The 20269-nt window shown below is 47.4% G+C and overlaps 1 protein-coding gene across 1 annotated transcript in view; it reads left to right on the forward strand.

Annotated features, from left to right (window-relative positions):
• SLC22A18 (solute carrier family 22 member 18) overlaps positions 1–20269 on the forward strand; it is a 57269-nt gene that overhangs the window by 6367 nt on the left and 30633 nt on the right. Inside the window, exons 3-4 of the mRNA XM_018554951.1 lie at positions 4675–4820; positions 10777–10909. Of these exons, the coding sequence (XP_018410453.1) occupies positions 4675–4820; positions 10777–10909 (279 nt within the window). The remainder of the gene's footprint in view (positions 1–4674; positions 4821–10776; positions 10910–20269) is intronic.

Here is a 20269-nt window from a genome sequence, read left to right on the forward strand (position 1 = left end):
AATGTCCCTCCCCCCCCCCACGAACCCTTCCCTTCCCATCAATGGTGAATGGCAACCAGATGGCAGGGCGGCTGGGTTAGTGTCAATTTTTTTTACCTATAACCCTGCCGCTCTGCTCACTGCAGTCAGAGACTCGGCTGCAGAGGACGGAACCAAAGAAGAGAGGTAAGCCCAGGGGGGAGGGGAGGAGGCTGCACACTGTTTATATGTGAAATCGGCGACATCGCCGATTCCACATGTAAACGAAAAATCGTCTGCCTCACTCTACATTTAGTCCTGCTTGTGCAAAGCAGGACTGAATGTAGAGAGGGCAACTTCCCCACAAGGACACCGCTGCCTGCCCCTCTGCGCCCTGCCACCCCGAGGCCGGGCCTCGGTGGCCTTGTGGGGAATCCGGGCCTGGCTAGAGTGCCAACGCTGTTTCTGGTATGAGGGGCCTCTAATGCACATTGTGAGAAGCAATTTCAGTCCAGGATAGGCGCTATACCACTGTGCAAGACTGAAGAGAAGGCCGGAGTTCTAGTTTAAAGTTTGGACTAAAGGTCAGGAGAGCTGAGAAAGGTCAAATTGTAAAATAAAAAGGGATAAGTTCTGATTGGATCGAGCATGTGAGGAGAGAGTGGAGAGGCCAGTAGATGTTACCAGGACCCCTCACACAGCCATTGACAAAGCCGATTTAATCATTGTGCTGGTAGCAATGTGCAAACATAACACAGGAGGTTGTTCAAACTGGACCAACCAGACCGACCAGCAATCAGGTCATTGTCAGTTGGATTAATTTACTTCTCGGATATTAGTAACGTGGTACTGGGAATGGGAAAAGGGAAGGTAGGTGTTCTGTTACAGAGCGCTCAGACTTGGAATTGCTTTGTGTCCCAGATCTATAACTTGTAGGCTGCCTATTGTTCCATCATGGAAGTAATCAATCAAATCAAAACCTTCACATAGAGTGGACGCCTGCAATCAATGCAACATAACAGCATAAGGAAACCAGCCAATTAACTTGGCTTGAGTGATTAGAATACCTGTTGGGTTGGGTGACCCCGTTATGGAGAGTCACCGCCTTCTCTATATGCAATGGTGACCGTTATCACTAAAAGTGAAAGAAAATCACAAAGTTTGGGTTGACGCCAGAACAGGAACAGGTGGGAAATTTTCCAATAGGGACACTAGTTCTGGTACCCACTAGGGATGTCCTTCACTTCAGAGGGAATTCTTCTCACTTCCTGTCGTGGTTATGGTGCATGAAGTGAAAGGGAAATTTCCCATAACGTCTTCCAGGACAGCATCACGAGATGGAATCTCCTCCCCCACACACAGGAAACACGTCACTTAATCTGCTTAAAAGACCCTCCTCTCCTCCACTCCCTCAGTCTTTTGTGTTTCCTCAGTCAAGCTGGGGAGCGCGTCACAGAACGCTGAGAGAGGGCTTCCATGTGGTGATGCTGCCCGGGAAGTCTTCCTTGTTGGCCTGCCTGTGTAAGGCAGAGGGGTAGGTTTGCCTACCTTGTGGAGCCCCAGGGATTCTCCTAGCGCTGCAGGAGATGAGGCTGGCTTCCTTTCCCCCTTCAGTGCCCAGTGCGGGCCGGTACCGGGAGGGCGAAACCCCCTTGGCTGGTCAGGGGAAGCGGTGGACCGCCGTTCAGAGGGGTCTGTCCATATTAGGACACAAATGGTGAAAAATAGCTGACAGGGGTTACAACCCTCCCTTACTCTATCCAAAACAAAAGAAAAAGTGTTTTTCTTCTGTTCTACTGTAAGGACATGGCATTTGTTGCGGCATCAGCAGGTATTTTCTGGACTTGCTGAACATGTGCTTAACCTAAAACCAGAAAACGAATGCAGCTGACACATTTAGGGCTGGGTCAGCTGCATTATTTGACATTTCAGTTCTTGGGTTAGATACACATGAACAGGGGCGTAACTAGAAATCACAGGGCCCCATAGCAACATTTTGTATGGGGCCCTGTGATTGCTAGTTATGCCACTTGCAGAGCCCACCTGATATACCAAACAGCCCACCTGAGAGTGACCCTGCAGAGCCCACCATAGACTCTCTCTAGAGGGCTGCACACCTCTTACCTGTCAGCGCTGGCCGCCTCCGTGGTCGCCGGGCCCCGCCTCCTCTTCTGTCCCCGGGCCCCACCTCCTCTTCTATCGACAGGCCCTGCCTGCTCTTAGGTCGCTGGCCAGAGATGTAAGAGGAGGCGGGGTTGCTCTTAGGCGGGCCCCGCCTCCTCCTTCACTGCGAACGCCGGCCTCTTCTGCCGCAGCTGCTGGCTGTCACTGACACAGCTCCGCAGCGGCTGTGAGGGGACACGCGCCGCGGCCGCTGCACACATCACTGAAAGGTCAGTGATCTTCACAGCCGCTGCTGAGCTGTGTCAGTGACAGCCAGCACCCTTACATGCCATAGCAACCCAGGCGGCCCACACGGCATCAGAGGGATGCCCTGGCCAAGCCCCCCTGTGCCCAGGCCCCATAGCGGCCACCTGGGTCACTATGGCGATTGTTACGCCACTGTTATCATGCATGTCAAGCACTTTGATGAAAGTGATTCTTCTGCTATCTTCTGCTACTCTTGATTCTGCAAAAAAATTCCTCCTGTGTTCTCTGCCTAATATTGTACACAGCTATACTGCAAAAGACCCCCCCTCATCTTAGGCCGGAGCTGTGTCAGTGACAGCCAGCACCCTTACATGCCATAGCGACCCAGGCGGCCCACAAAGCATCAGAGGGATGCCCTGGCCTGGCCCCCCTGCGCCCGGGCCCCATAGCGGCCGCCTGGGTCGCTATGGTGATTGTTACGCGACATGAACAATGGTCAGGGCAGATTCTCCAGCATGTATTTCGGATTGATTGCCCTGCACATTATACTGTATGGGGTATATAATCAGGTACTTGGGTTGGTTGCATTCCTTGGTAATGTTGCATTGTGTGCGGCAGTCTTATGGTTTATGTCCATGGTCCTCTTTGACAAGAAAAGGTGGTGTCTGGTTTGCTTTGATTGCAGTTCCCACATTAATGGGACCCGCTGTACCCAAAGAGACACTGAGCAAAGCCGGTCAAATGTAGCATCTGGACTGCCATGTGTACTGCTGAGATGAAGTCAATGTGCCGCTCAGATGAAGTCAATGTGCCACTCAGATGAAGTCAATGTGCCGCTCAGATGAAGTCAATGTGCTGCTCAGATGAAGTCAATGTGCTGCTCAGATGAAGTCAATGTGCTGCTCAGATGAAGTCAATGTGCCACTCAGATGAAGTCAATGTGCCGCTCAGATGAAGTCAATGTGCCGCTCAGATGAAGTCAATGTGCCGCTCAGATGAAGTCAATGTGCCGCTCAGTTGAAGTCAATGTGCCGCTCAGATGAAGTCAATGTACTGCGTACTTATACTGCGGGTGCAATGAGTTCTAGAAAATCAGTAATTCAGTTTACAATATACAGGTACTGTTTATACTGAAATCTCGGTGTTCAGTACAGAAACAGTCAGATGTGAATTGTCTCCTCACTGCTACCGGTAAAAGTTTATGAGGCCAGTCACCCCTGTCTTACATTTATGGCATGTGACAGGGGACAATGATCCCGTCCGCTTCCATGAGCGGACTTTTGTAAATCATTCACATATAACAGAGTGACCAACCCATTCTTCTATAAACTCTGCATATTTATCATAGAGAGGCAGCTTCAGACATTACCAGACACCCACCGGGGATAACAGCAAGTGGGATTGACACCAACATTTGAATGTTGCCAGGTTACCTGTGTCTGAATGTTGCCAGGTTACCTGTGTCTGAGTGTTGCCAGGTTACCTGTGTCTGAGTGTTGCCAGGTTACCTGTGTCTGAATGTTGCCAGGTTACCTGTGTCTGAATGTTGCCAGGTTACCTGTGTCTGAGGTCACCTGTGTCTTAACGTTGCGTGGTTACGTGACCCTGATTTGAGTGTTGCCAGGTTACCTGTGTCTGAATGTTGCCAGGTTACCTGTGTCTGAATGTTGCCAGGTTACCTGTGTCTGAATGTTGCCTTGCCAGGTTACCTGTGTCTGAATGTTGCCAGGTTACCTGTGTCTGAATATCTGTAAAAAATAAATCAAGGGAACTGGATTTGCTGTATTTTTCTTGAAGACGTTTTGCTGGTCATCTGACTAGCTTTCTCTGTGGCTGGCCATGAGACCATTGTCTATATGTTGCCAGGTTACCAGTGTCTGAATGTTGCCAGGTTACCAGTGTCTGAATGTTGCCAGGTGACCGGTGTCTAAATGTTGTCAGGTGACCAGTGTCTGGATGTGACCAGGTCACCAGTGTCTGGATGTTGCCGGGTCACCAGTGTCTGGATGTTGACGGGTCTCCAGTGTCTGGATGTTGCCGGGTCACCAGTGTTGTTGCCGGGTCACCAGTGTCTGGGTGTTGCCGGGTCACCAGTGTCTGGGTGTTGCCGGGTCACCAGTGTCTGGGTGTTGCCGGGTCACCAGTGTCTGGGTGTTGCCGGGTCCCGTCTGGGTGTTGCCGGGTCACCAATGTCTGGATGTTGCCGGGTCATCAGTGTCTGGGTGTTGCCGGGTCACCAGTGTCTGGATGTTGCCGGGTCACCAATGTCTGAACCATACTTTGATATCAGTATTTTAATATTTCCAGTTACCAGTGATAACACGGCTCTGTGTTTCTGTTCTGCAGGTTTTCGGATCAATATGGCGCTCGTGCCGCCCTCACCCTCTCCTTCCTGTCCAGCTCCATCTATTACCTGATCCTGGCATTCACCACCAACATACCCTTACTGTTCCTGTCTCGCCTGCCGTCTGTCTTCATGCACGGCCTGCCAGGTACTGTATACAGCAGACTTACCGATCATTCACCATATACAGGTCACTCTAAGATAATAACTGACACTCAGGAACCTCATTTAAAGGAAAACTGCACTCGGTGACCATATTGTTTCTACTTCTATCTAGTAGCTGGTAGTTACTTAGTATTTGAGGTTGAATAAAGACGCAGGTCCATCAAGTTCAACCTTTGTGTGTCTAGCTCTGCTTGGCAGGGCTACATGTAGAAAACAATTACCCCGCCCGGCGCCTGGAGCTGCATGTCCTGTGCGTCGGGAGATAGGAGTTCCACACCCCTTTTGCCCCTCTACTCCCTGTTGCCTTGTGGGAAATCCGGCCCTGTCTCTGCTGATACCACTGCTTGTGGCAGAGAGTTCAAGACTTTAACCGCTCCAACTGAAAAGAATCCCCTACGCCCCTTGTGGTTAAATCTTTTCTCCACCAATTTTCGGTGGGGGCCTCTAGTCCTTGTTATGGAGTTTACTGCAAAAAGTTTGCCATCACCACTAGGAGGAGGAGGAGGTAGGAGCCGTCATTCTTCACAATATGGAATTAGTTGGGTGCTGAGATCTATTATGGATTGTTCTTCTGACCGCCTCAGCTCATACAAGTTACACCAATTGTGTCAACCTAAAGGAGAACTATGAGGCGGGTGATTTTCACTAAACCTCATAGTTCGAGCCGACGTGTGACAATGAGACTGTCACACGTCAGCTCAATAGATCGGGAAGTGAGCGAACGCATACCGTCACTCGCTCACTTCTCGATCATCTCCCTGCAGAGAGCCGGCCCGTGACTGTCACTCACGGCTCCCTGCAGGGATTCTCCCCTCCCCGCTCCGATCCTCCAGCGCTGACTGGAGGAACGGATGGGGGAGGGGGCGGGTACAGCTGGCTCTGCCTTTAGATAGGTAGAGCCAGCTGTCACTTACGCAGCTGGGAGGATCTCGACAGTATTGTCTGGATCAGTCCCGGCTGCGGCGGTCTCAGTATACCGCGAGCTGTAGCTCCCTATATACTGAGCTTTGGGTCATGGGGGGACGCTAGTTTGTGTTCTCCCGTGACTCTTAGGAGAGCTATGGGGAAAAGCCCTAACCCATAGTTCTCTTTTAATATTTTATTAACAATTAATCCTAGAATGTTCTATTGGAGGCAGCATGCTCTATTAACTGCCTGATCTCACACACTGTCCCCCCAGCCTCTGAGTGCGCATAACAGCAAAAGAAAAAAGAAAATCTAAAATAGCTCAGAACCGTCGTGGATATTTCTTTTTACTTTGAAACATTGTTGTTTAAAGTGTATCTAATGTAGCAAAACGTTTTCCTGTTTTAGATAGAGTTAGAGAAGTAAATCCCCGGCCAGTTTATTTTTTGCTGTCTGCATCCTGTTGGGAGAATTTTTCGCCACTTCCTGTCCAATAGAAGCAACAGGAAGTGAAAACAAAGAGTCTACAATGTCAAAGGAATTTTACTCTCAGACACCAGTTTCCACATTGGAAGATTTCACCTCTCGTTCTGGTGACAACTCTGGTGGTTGGAAACGCCAAGAATGACAGCAACATTTCCAGTTGCCTTCATTCTTGGTGTTTCCAGTCACCAGGACAAATAAAAGGGTGAATCTCCCTAGCGGGGACACAGACAGCAGTAAAAACATTCAGGGGTTCTATTCCTCCTCTACTTTATGCAAGAAAAGTTTTCCCTAGACATACCCATTTAGAACTGGTATGCATACTCTGAAGCTGGGATACAGCAGGTGAGGTCAGGCACCTAGGGGTGGGAGTACCAGGCGAATCTTTTAGCTTTTGGCACAGAATGAAGCAGCAAGAGAAATATTTGCTGGGGGTACATGAGTGGGATTAATGCACACCTATGCTTTTCCTCTTCAGGACAAAGCAACAGTTTTTCCTTAAAGGAGAACTATGAGGTGAGTGCTTTTCACTCACCTCATAGTTCTAGCCGACCTGTGACAATGAGACTGTCACAGGTCGGCTCAGTAGATCGGGAGGTGAGCGAACACATACCGGCGTTCACTCACCTCTCGATCCTGTCACGGCTCTCTGCCGTGACAGGGGAGGGGCTGGATTCCCTCCTCCCCGCTCCGATCCACCAGCACTGACTGGCGAAACGGACGGGGGGAGGGGGCGGGTACAGCTGGCTCTGCCTCTAGATAGGCAGAGCCAGCTGTCAGTCATGCAGCTGGGCGGATCCCGGCACAATTGTCGGGATCCGCTTCAGCTGCGGCTTCTAAGTATACCGCAAGAGAGCAGCTAGCGGTATACTGCGGCGTCTCAGTATACCGCGAGCTACAGCTCGCGGTATACTGAGCCTAGGGTGACAAGAGGACGCTAGTTTGTGTCCTCCCGTTACCCTAAGGAGAACTATGGGGAAAAGACTTAACCCCATAGTTCTCCTTTAATGACACTTATTTGCAAATACAAATACTTACTGCATTCCTCACTCCTGCATGGTCCTTCCTCTGCATGCGCCTGGTCCCCTTAAGCCTCTTTACTTCCCTGGCTGCTCAGAGCTCACTGACCTCACTATGTACAATGCAGGACTGGCAGTCCTGCATTGTATGGGAGGGCGGCCAGGGCTCGTCCACAACCCAGGGTGTAACAAAGCAGAGGAGGCTGCTGGCTGCCAGGGGGAGAGAGGAATAAGGTAAGTATATGTGCCTATTTTGCCCTTCCCCCTGCCAAACAAGCATCTAACCCAGGGGTAGCCAAAATGCGGCCCTCCAGCTGTGGGGAAACAACAAATACTATCATGCATCTGCCTCAGTAGGCCATGCCTGTGGCTGTCAGAGACTTGCAATGCCTAATGGGACTTGTAGTTTCATCACAGCTGGACGCCCGCAAATTGGCTACCCCCTGATTAACCCATGCAATGCAGGGAGGACCCCATTGCATGGGTGCATTTGAAAGCATCCTGTGGTTGGGCTTAAAGGAGAACTATGAGGCGAGTGCTTTTCACTCACTTCATAGTTCTAGCCGACCTGTGACAATGAGACTGTCACAGGTCGGCTCAGTAGATTGGGAGGTGAGCGAACACATACAGGCGTTCACTCACCTCTCGATCCTGTCACGGCTCTCTGCCGTGACAGGGGAGGAGCTGGATTCCCCCCTCCCTGCTCCGATCCGCCAGCGCTGACTGGCGGATCGGACGGGGGAGGGGGCGGGTACAGCTGGCTCTGCCTCTCGCGGTATACTGAGCCGAGGGTGACGGGAGGACGCTAGTTTGTGTCCTCCCGTTACCCTAAGGAGAACTATGGGGAAAAGCCTTAACCCCATAGTGTTCCTTTAAAATGACATGCAATATCAAAACCAGCCACTAGATAGAGACATTAGACACATGTTGAGCCTGCTTTGCTGAGTGTTCTGCTTTGTGTGTGTTTGCAGAGCTGGAGGATAATCACTTTTGTAAATATGACTCATAAAATAATAAGCACAGAGCAGCTTCCTGTGTGCACTTCCGATTGGAGTACATAGAGAACAATATATCCAGTTCTATAACAAAAAAAAAAGTAGGGTCAGCTCTACAAAGGACAAAGGGCGGTCACAGCTATATCGCTAATCATTTAAGAAGGGAGGTCAGCGTCCTGTCGATCTTCACCATGCGTCTCACCACCGAATATGATGCAGCTTTTATATTAAGGCTGAATTATAGCGGGATAAGCAAATATTATCTAAATACAAGAATCATGTGTATTCTCCTTGAATCTTGGTGAGCTTTGTGTATTTCTTCCAGATCTGTGCAGTAATCCAGTGTGACACTTGGAGCTTCCTGTAATAAAGACCGATCACAGCTGCTCTCTCTCCTTGTGCAGGGTGACTGGTCTTGTCTCAGCACCCTCCTGTAATAAAGACCGATCAATGCTGCTTTCTCTTCTTCTGCAGGGTGACTGGTCTTGTCTCCGCCCACTTCCGGAAATAAAGACTGGTCACTGCTGCTCTCTCTATCCTTGTGCAGGGTGACTGGTCTGGTCTCCGCCCCCTCCTGTGATAAAGACTGCTCACTGCTGCTCTCTCTCCTTGTGCAGGGTGACTGGTCTGGTCTCCGCCCCCTCTGGTAATAAAGACCGCTCACTTCAGCTCTCTCTCCTTGTGCAGGGTGACTGTTCTTGAACCTAGGAAGTTCCTTGTGGGTCTTAGATTCTTTCTCACGGGACACAGAACATTGGGTGTACCTCTTATTGGGGCGTCCCTACATGTACTAACAGGGCTCAAACGCAAGAAACATCTGACCTCCCATGAGGGACCTCTGACCCCACTGACAGATAACAAAGCATTCCCACCAGGTTCTACAGAGGAGTTTATACGCCAATGGCAACCCCAGGAATCGCTGAGAGCACACACTTTTTTCAAATTTTAATGGAAAAAAAAAAAAAAGAACATTGGGTGTAATTGTCATTAACAACTGAGGACCTGATCCGTGTACCAGAACCATGCCAGCAGTTCTTTCAGGATTGATCGCTGTAATAGGCAGCACAGAGTCAGGACTTGTTAAAGTGCATTATAAGAATGTAAACAATTCATGTGTCTGTTATTTGATACATAATGACAATGACATGTAAAGTAGATAAAATATGCCCCGGAGGGTCCAAAATCAACTCGTCCCAGACGGTCCCCTATGTGTGCAGGAAGGGACAGTAACCCACATTCACACATGAGCATTTTTAAGCAACTTTGAAGCATTTTTTGTGCATTTTTTGAGTGTTTTCTTTCACACATTATTTATAAAGTGTTTCCAAGCCTCGGGCAGTTTTATTTTTTGGCTCACGGAAAGTATTAAAAGCAGCATTACGTGACACTAAACTCGGAAGTAGATGTAGAGACTTTCATCCTCCTGATGAGGGCCCACAAGAACCACTATGACCCCGGTGATGCCCATTACAAGAACCAGGGCAAGCAGTAGAGGGCTTGGGAGGAAAATGGGCGTGAAGTTTTCCCGGATTGGGAGACACCTCAGGGAAAGACCGCAAAAGGTAAACTTCTATAGGTCTGTAGGACCCATTTCTTTAGGATCCATTTCCAGAGGCAAAAATGTAATAATTGCAGCTTTCCAGACCTTAAAGTGACACTAAGCTCCGGAGAGAAATCTTAAAAACACATTCTGGTACCTTAACCATTAAAGGAGAACTATGAGGTGAGTGCTTTTCCCTCACCTCATAGTTCTAGCCGACCTGTGACAATGCGACTGTCACAGGTCGGCTCAGTAGATCGGGAGGTGAGGGAACACATACCGGCATTCGCTCACTTCTCGATCCTGTCACGGCAGAGAGCCATGACAGGGCAGGGGCTGGATTCCCCCCTCCCCGCCAGCACTGACTGGCGGAACGGACGGGGCGGGTACAGCTGGCTCCGCCTTTAGATAGGCAGTAAAGATTCAAGATGGCTGCCCTTCTGTTCTCAGAAAAGGATGAGAGTTCCACAGATATAATGAGAATCCAGTACATCTTTATTGCACTCTACAGAAGGTTGCAAAGATAAAGCCAACGTGTTTCAGGGGATCAGTGCTCCCCCTTCATCAATGACAGTAAATAGGGAGAATACTGGATGACGGATTGTAAAGTAAAACTATAAAATGAAGCTCGTTCTAGTCTCCAGCCGGCATTTTATCATTTTACTTTATGATCCGTTGTCTCCAGTGCTCTCCCTATTTATTGCCAGCATCTAACCTCTGATGAAGGAGGAATATTAAGCCACTGAAACGCGTTGAATTCTCTCGCGACCTCCGTGTGCAATAATCATTTACTAAACTCACATTATATCTGTGGCACTCTTATACTTTTTACATTCTTATTCCAGGAACTTCAAAAAGATACCCCCACAGAGAGCTGCCCCTAACATTTGGATTACAAGTCTTCCTTCTTTTTTTTTCTTTTGTCCAGCGCTCTACCTATACATCTATCATCATTATTGGAATATGGTAAAGTTTTTGTCTTTTGCTGTTTACTAGGGGCTCAGATGATCGTCACTGACCTGACGACGGCCGAGGAACGAGCCGGCTCTCTGGGAAAACTTGGACTCTGCTTTGGAACAGGGATGATCATTGGGTCTTCACTGGGAGGATACTTGGCCACCAGATTTGGGTGAGATGGAGTTAAATGTTCACAAGTTTTTGTAATGCTAAATCCCTACTGTTATAAAAACAAATTAACTATAAACTCCCCCATCCATGTCTTTATGGACCTTGCTTTGTGCACTGGTGCGCAGTCATGTTGGAACACGAAGGGGCCATCCCCAAACTGTTCCCACAAAGCTGGCAGCATGAAATTGTACAAAATGCCTTGGTGTGCTGATGTCTTAAGAGTTCCCTTCACTGGAACTAAGGGGCCAAGCCCAACCCCTGAAAAACAACCCCACACCATAATCCCCCCTCCACCAAACTTTACACGGATGGACTTATTGCACAGGTGACAACCTATCACGGTACCACGCTCGAATTCTCTGAGCTCCTGAGAGCGGCCCATTCTATCACAAATGTTTGTAGAAGCGTCTGCATGCCGAGGTGCCTCATCCTATACACCTGTGACCATGGAGGTGATTGGAACACCTGAATCCAGTGATTTGGAGGGGTGTCCCAATACTTTTGGCAATAAAGTGTGTGTATATATATATAAGTCTTCCTGGATACAGTTTTTAGGTAGTTCTTTTGTATTACTGAGTCCACCTCTTAGTGTCTGTGTTTTCCTGCATGTTAGTGGGCAGGCAACTCAAGAAGAGAACATGACTTCTGTGTTCTTTAGCAGAAACACCTAAATAATTATGAGGTTATCTCTCACAAAGCAGATATAAATTATTATTTGTTCACCAGTGATTTTTATAGCATTGAAATGGCCATAATGGGGTCTATCCGGCTCGCAATCTGGTATCCAGAAGCTCAGGAAAAGTAAAAAAGTCAACTCCAATCAGAATGTATTTGTTAGTATTTCAGATTGATCTTTACTGTGAGATTACACGCAGTGCAATGTTAGTGTTGGAGATTCTGAGAGGACAGTAAATCAGTAGATTGTAGAATTGGGGGGGAGGACAGGGGCTTGATATTAGGGGTGCCAAAACATATGTAATGATTGCGGCGTGCACCACAGTAGCTCCAGTGGTTGTGGCCCTCCACAGCATATTGAAGCGTTTTCTCCAGCAGGAAAATTTGGAGTGACCAATACAACGACCTAAGGAATAAAGGGCCCTGGTTTTATCTTGGGGGCCCCTCCCAAAGGGGGGGGAGCAGATCTCACTCCCCCCCCCAAATCCCCCAGCGGTCTCTGCACCAGAGGAGCTTACGCTCTAATGTCCCCCCCACAGTCTTACACTATTATTATACATTTAGCTGCTTGCCCGGGGCTCAGTGTCTGATCTATAAACTGCCAGCTGGAGACTCCGAAATGACTCGTCTACCTGACGGTTTAAACTGGCTGCCGCATTTCGCCATGTTCTGTAACGAGCTTCTGCTGTGAAACATTAGCGATGTGACGGGAGAGGGAGATGACACAAGCCAGACATCAGTGTTATGACTTGTTACAGGAAACATTCGTCAAAACCACATTTACACACAGCCAACCACAATAACCAGCCGACCTCTCACCCATCCGTTCATATGAGCATCCAGGGAGGCAGGAGGGGCACCGATTAGAGATTATGACACTGCTTCCTTATACAGAAAAAATTAGAAAAACACTAAGGCTACCTAGAAACAGGAAGTCCAATCAAATTCAGCAGGCTTCTCACACTGTTTCTATATTAGGGCTGCAGCCTCTTGTCACTTGACTCTGCACATCCTTCTGTTCTGAGAACTAAAGAGAGGGGGAACTTAAACCAGGAAAAAACATAAGAACCCATTTATAAAGCAGTGTTATGGCCAGGCCCGGCCTCCGGGGGCAGCAGGGAGTAGAGGGGCGGCAGGGGTGTGGAATTCCAGGGCGCCGGGTGGGCAGTTCCAGGGCGGGTAGTTGTTTTCTACATTTAGCCCTGGTTAGGGCAAGCAGAGCTAAATGTACAGCGGGGAAGCCGCCACTTGTTTTGTGCAAGTGATCTTGGTAATTTCACCGTGGGGGGAGGGTTTAGCGGGTAGTGGCATTTAAATGCATGAGAAACCTGTTGTGGCATTTAAATACATGAGTGAGAAAAAAAAGCCGGGAGGAGGAGAGCCCCCCGGTCATGTCACCTGTTCACACACTACAAAGTCACCCCGTGCATCCCCAGCTGTCATCCCCGAATCATGAGACATGTCATGAGACATGGAAGCTGTCATTTCTCACCTCTGCTTCTCATAATAGTTGCCTGGCTGTCATGCTGATCCTCTCCCATCACCCATCCACACTGCTTGCAATACTCACCTCCTCTCCCTTCCACAGTAATATCTTTTTGCCACAAGAGGTCCCAGCCTAGGGTCGCCTAACCCAGAAGACTGAGGACATACTGTGAATGCAGGAGGGCATCATGGGGGGGGCATAAAAGCATCACTGACCTCATCATGAACATAAAATGTTAATCAATATTGTAACCGTTCTTCTTTTCCTGCCTCCCACCTTGGCAATAACCCATATATTGAATGTTATGTAAATGTCATTATGTAACAATGTGTACATATTAAAGAGAACCTTCCACTTGTGAGCCAAAAACTAAAACACATTGTCCCGACTACTTCCCTGCATGATATGAAAAACAACACATACCTACCAATCCCCCTATGCAAGGTCCTGTTCGTGGTGCTATCCTCCTGTGCCGCCATATTGAATCTTGCACCAATGGGAGCCGGCTACCTCTTCCTGTCTCCCTGCTCTCTCACCAGGTGATCTCTGCTGCATCCCTCTCCACAGCATCCCCTTAGGGGGTGTCTTGAATCCTGCATCTGCCCAGACAACATATCCAACTATCATCTATACAGACTCCAAAATATCACAATATTTCTGCTCCCATTGAACTACAACCTCCTGGCACATGTGCCATGGCTATCCCCAGGTCATGTGACCGGGCAAGTGCATTGAGCCTGCATTGATCAATGCAGACTCAATGCATCTGCCCTGTCACAGCACATGCACAATATGTTACAGGGGCATAACTACAATTCATGGTGCCCCATAGCAAAATTGATGGTACCCCCCCCCCTCAGCAACCTCTCTCTGTGACACCTGGCAGTCTCAATTGAGACAACAGTGTAATTGATCCTGACATAAAGTATAGTTCAATCAAGGACAGCAGCTCTCCCACCCCATTCACCACCCCAGCCAACCAGCACTGAACATTGGGGTTTAGTAGTCTGTAAGGAAGAGAGAATTGAATCAGCACTTCTGGAATGGTGACATCAGACAATCTCCTTCGTGGGGCCCCCTTCCGACCCTTAAGCCCCATAGCAGCCGCATGGGCTGCTACGGCTATAGTTACGCCACTGGTATGTTCTCTCTGTGCCCTGTTCGCACCATACATGTGCGCTGGTGTGCGTTACGTAACAATGTAGCACATGTCACTGCAAGTCTTAAAATGGAATGATGTGGGGTTTCTGTTTTTTTGTAATTTTAAATACATAAAAAAAGAAAATGATGATACTTTGTAGCAATGCATTGCATCGCCCCTATGGAGCATAATGTGTGCAGGTTGGTGGGAACCTACATAGTCACATGGTTACATAGTCACATGGTTACATAGTCACATAGTTACATAGTCACATGGTTACATAGTCACATAGTTACATAGTCACATGGTTACATAGTCACATAGTTACATAGTCACATGGTTACATAGTCACATAGTTACATAGTTAATTTAAAAAGACACAAGTCCATGGAGCTCAAGCAACCGAAAAAACAAAAAATGGTGTAAAAAGAAGACGGGAGGAGGAGCATTAGGGGACGTCCATTTACTGTTGGCAGGTCTCCTTTGATATGATTGCATTACTCACATATACTGCGGATGTGAAATTCTCAGACAGAAACTTTTATTACCATGGAGACGGGCACCATGACACCCATGTGACACGACCGCGGTCCCTCTCGCTGGCTCACCTCTGCCAATGAATCAGAGGGGAAGTTTTGTCTTCACATCTCTTTATCTTACCTTTTCCTCCTGGTGATACTGTATCTGTTTACTGGGCTCGCCTGGAGACAAACATTGCACACATTTCTGGCATATTTCAGAGGAAGGAAACCGCTCGGTATTTTTGAGATTTCTTCTACTCGATAAAATCAAACCGATTTCTCTCGTGTAGAATGTTACCTATAACCTTAAAGCTGAGCTCCGGCCATGAAACTTTCATTTAAATATATTCCTCAGATTTCACCAAGGATGTAAATCCACTTTGTGTGCACCACATGCCTTTGCAAACCCAGATGATATCTTATAAGAGTAGCCCTGCTGCAAGGGTTAACTTTTTGCATACCCGGTGTTCTTCTTTAAATAAAGAGATAAACAAAGATCCTTCGGTAGATAAGTCCCTGTGGGCCAGTCTTCAGTACATAATACAGAATAGCGCAGTGTGGGTAGACAGGCAGTGTTACATTCTTCTTCAATGACATAAGCCGATATGCTTTCTGTCCGAGGAGCAAGAAAATGCAAGCTTGTGGGCCTCTGAATAATAACTTCTCTCATGGCCACTTGTGAATTAAAACACCATCGACAATGCGGGTCTGTTGACTCTAAATAAAGTATCAAAACAATATGCAGCCTGCAAAAGCCTGGCCGCCTGTCGCCTATGTGATAGGACAGATCCAACAAAAGGGGTGAATAGGGGTCTGAAATACACAATATGGCCAAAGGTGTGAGTACACCCCGCCAAATTATTGGGTTCAGGTGCATCTGCTGAAGGATACTCTAAGGGCTCATTCACACCAGGGGTGCTGAGTGGCATTGTTCAATGCAGGCTCAGCACAAGAACATATAGAAAACAATTGCTGTCTCTGTGTCCCGTTCACACTACACATGTTACATGTTACACGTTACGTAAAAATGCAACATGCCAAAGAGATCTTAGACAATTGTGGTCTTTCACCCTTGTGGGAACAGTTTGGTGATGGCCCTTCTTTTTTTCCAGCATGACTGTCCCCTGTGTACAAAACCAGCTCCATAAAGACCTGGTTTGGTCAGTTTGGTGTGGAGGAACTCAAGTGGCCTACACAGAGTTCTGACCTCAACCCTACTGAACACCTTTGGGTTGAATTGTAACACCAACTGCAAGCCAGGTCTTCTCCTCCAACATCAGTACTAGACTTCAACCCTACTGAGCACCCTTGTAATGAACTTTTACCCCAGTTGTGAGTCAGGTCTTCTCCTCCAACATTAGTACCAGACTTCAGTCCTACTGAACACCCTTGTAATGAACTTTTACCCCAGTTGTGAGTCAGGTCTTCTCATTCTACATCAGTACTAGACCGCAACTCTATGAACACCCTTGTGCTGAACTAGTATCCCAGTTGTGAGTCAGGTCTTCTCATCCAACATCAGTGCCAGACTTCAACCCTTCAGAATACCCTTGTAATTAACTTTTACCCAATTGTGAGTTATGTCTTCTCTTATAACATCAGTACCTGGCCGCAATTCTATGAGCACCCTTGTGGTGAACTAGTACCCCAGTTGTGAGTCAGGTCTGTTCATTCAACATTAGCACCTGACCTCAGCCCTATGAACACCCTTGTGATTAATTGGAACACCCATTGAAGACCAGGTCTTCTCATCCAATATCAGTACCTGACCTCAACCCTACTGAACACCCTTGTGATGAATGTTTACCTCAATTGTGAGTCAGGTCTTCTTATCCAACATCAGTACCTGACCTCACGAATGGGCACAAATTCCCAAAATCTTGTGGAAAGTCTTCCCAGAACAGTAGAGGCTGGTATACCAGCAAGACGAGGGCCAACTCCATATTAATGGCCATGTTTTTCTATGTAGATGTCCAACAGGCTCATATAGGTGTGATGGTCCACCAACTTTTGGCCATATACTGTAGCATATGGATCTGTGAATTGATTTACCTGCTGAATGGGTTTGTGACACACCATTCCTTTACAGCTTCCTGGGTCACCTCCCAAGCCTCTGTCTACTGATTTGTGAGCTTATTTTGGTGAGTTGTATTTCACCACAAGCAATTTTCAATGTGATTTTGGTACTTTTGGCATTCAGCATTTATTATTAGCTGGTGTCAGGTTTACGGAAAGTCCAGGTTACAGGTTAGGTTAAAGCAGGGGTATGCAACTTCGGCACTCCAGCTGTGGTGAAACTACAAATCCCATGAGGCATTGCAACGCAGACAGCCACAGGCATGACTCCCAGAGACAGAGGCAAGATGGGATTTGTAATTTCACCACAGCTGGAGTGCCGAGGTTGCCTACCCCTGCGTTAAAGGTTAGTTGAGGGGGTTTAGCTAGGTTTAAAGATTAGGTTGGGTTTGAGTTTTAGGTTTAGTGTTTATTGAGAGGAAAGGGATGAGATTGAGAACTAGGATTATGAGTCACACTCAAGTGCAAGACATTTGTGAACACAGCCAAGAACTACACAAGCACCAGGATTTACATGGTCGTGTCACCTCTGAGCCGGTGTTCTATCGAAAGCTCCAACTCATCGAAATCTCCAACTACCTCACTTCCGGTGCTCAGAAAGACTGGAGCTCGGTACAGTTGCCCTGCGCATGCGCGCATAGCGTTTTCAGAATGCTCGTCGAGTTTGCCACCTGTTGAATATTGCTAAAATGCAGCTGTATAGAAGCTTTGTCAGTCTTTGTGTTTTGCAGGATGCCTGAACTAATATGGCTCCATTCTTCTAGAAAGAAAAGCAGATTAGGACATGGCGAGGAAGCGTTAGGAAGCTCATTTACACCAGGCCTTATTCATTGCTCAACATACTGTATATGTATGTAGCAGGAAAATATGATGTCTGATGGTAGGTCCACTTTAAAGTGACATTAAACCCTCAGATTTTTTAACATAAACCAATACTGTAATGTGCACCTTACTGTAATCCATGGTAGTTTCCCTTCTCTTTGCTGCTCTTCCTTTTAAATCCTCATGTCTTCTCATGCTTGGGGAGAACTTCCCTTTGCAGCTCAGGGCCTCTTCCTGTAGTGCTGGCTCAGGTTGCAAACCTACACACAGACACCATGTATCCATTCCAGAGACAAGGCAGTCTGCTGCAAAACAGAAGTTCTGCCCAGCATGAGAACAGATACAGATTTAAAAGGAAGAGCAGCAAAGAGAAGGGAAACAACCATGGATTACAGTAAGGCGCACATTACAGTATTGGTTTATGTTCAAAAATCTGAGGGTTTAATGTCACTTTAAGATGAAATGTTCATATGTACAGTATCTGTCTCCAGACCTAAACCCTATTGAGCATCTGTGGGGCATCCTCAAACGGAAGGTGGAGGAGCGCAAGGTCTCTAACATCCACCAGCTCCGTGATGTCGTCATGGAGGAGTGGAAGAGGACTCCAGTGGCAACCTGTGAAGCTCTGGTGAACTCCATGCCCAAGAGGGTTAAGGCAGTGCTGGAAAATAATGGCGGCCACAACAAATATTGACACTCTGGGCCCAATTTTGACATTTTCATTTAGGGGTGTACTCACTTTTGTTACCGGCGGTTTAGACATTAATGGCTGTGTGTTGAGTTATTTTGAGGGGACAGCAAATGTACACTGATATACAAGCTGTACACTCACTACTATACATTGTAGCAAAGTGTCATTTCTTCTGTGCCGTCACATGACATGATATCATCAAATATTTACAAAAATGTGAGGGGTGTACTCACTTCTGTGAGATACTGTATGTCTCCATATAAATATACTGGTCTGGCCATATGGTGGAAAAGTTGGGGGACAGATCGTGTATCAGAGCTTCGGGCATGCTGGGACTTGTAGATCTCTGACAGCTGGAGCTCTCCGGTTTGCCCGTGGCCAGTCTATAGTATATTGTTCAGCCCAGTAAAACAAATGTATAGTGACAGCTGTTCCATATTTTTGTGGAATTTCCCTATACAAAATGGGGGCGTTTATAGAACAGAGCCGCGTTCTGTGGGGCTGGTGCAGGTCTGACCCTGGAATCGCAGCATGAGGGTCTCTTTGTTCTCCGAGTGGTTTCCTTTCATGCTGCTTGTGTTTTGATGTGCAATGTAGGAGGCGTATACAGTATCCATCCTGCAAGATACATTGAGTACAGACGCTGGGATGTGATTGGCTGATCCGGAGCCCCCCGTCCTGAGCAGAATCAGGGGCTTAAAGCTGAAGTCTAGGCTGATATAAAGGACAAAAATCGATAGATATAGGCTCTCTCTCTCTCTCTCTCTCTCTCTCTCTCTCTCTCTCTCTCTAACTCTATAAAATTATTTTTTTTAAACACAAGCAGTATAAGTGCCTAAATTTGACTTAGTATTAAATTATCAACCTCTTGCTGTCCCTGTACAGCAGAGCTCAGACTGGGAGAGGGAGAAGCAGCACAAGGAACCGAGCGTGCTGATAGGAGAAGAGAGCAGGCTGACAGAGAAATGAGCTCATCATTCTCCTTTCACTGTCTGGTCACCGGCTAGGGGAAGAAGGACAAGGCATGTAAATATTATTGAACTCCAGCAGAGAAAAAAATAATTCTCCTGCCCCGCTGCCTGGTTGTGGCAGAGCTGTTTAAATCTCATGAATGGAAGGAGAGAAATACAAAATCCTTTCACAGGTAAAACCGCTCCCTGTTATGTATGTATTCCATCCAGCGGCACCGGGGTGGGTGTCACCCAGTGTGGCTGCTGCCCATGCGTTATAATGTCTATGGCGTGACATCATTACACATGCGCGGTGATGTTTTTTTATTTCCGGTGGCCATCTTGGCGATGGGCATCCGCAAGGAGAGGAAAGGATATGGGGGTATGCTGCCAGATCCCCCCTCGTGCTGCTGCTGGGCTCTTGGTCCATGACTGAGTGTACAACTTCTAGTAGGGGGTGACACTAAAATGACTGTCAGTCATTTTGGTGTCACCCCCCTCTGATGGTGCAGACCGTACCCCCCTTGTGACGCCACTGATTCCATTTGCTGCATTGGTTTAGCCTGGACCAATACAGCAGGTTTACTATGGGGCCCCCAAATCAGTTTTTTTCCTCCCTATAGATCTTATAACTACATTGTGCTTGAGATCATTTGGTATTTTCCCTATCATGACGTTCAGAACCCATCCAGCAGATCTGTGACTACCTACCACAGAAATGTAGTGAGAACACCTATTGTATCATCTATGACATAAATGATGACAGCATGGAGGGTTTTGCATATTACATCATGGAGGAAAATTATTTTATGTTTTATCACCAGAGAGGAACTCCGCCTTTGTAGACTTTTCTGGGTCACATTTCAATCAGCAAAATGATCGATTTTAATAAACAGTATTCGTTTTTAACCACTTGGCGTCCTGCCGCTGTAATTAAATGGTCAGGCGTGCTGTCTCTTGGATGCGAGTTGCCATATATACAGTATATATATATATATA

This window comes from Nanorana parkeri, unplaced genomic scaffold (assembly GCF_000935625.1).
Source record: "Nanorana parkeri isolate BGI_ZX_2015 unplaced genomic scaffold, ASM93562v1 scaffold10, whole genome shotgun sequence".
In the NCBI taxonomy this organism is placed as follows: Eukaryota; Metazoa; Chordata; class Amphibia; order Anura; family Dicroglossidae; genus Nanorana; species Nanorana parkeri.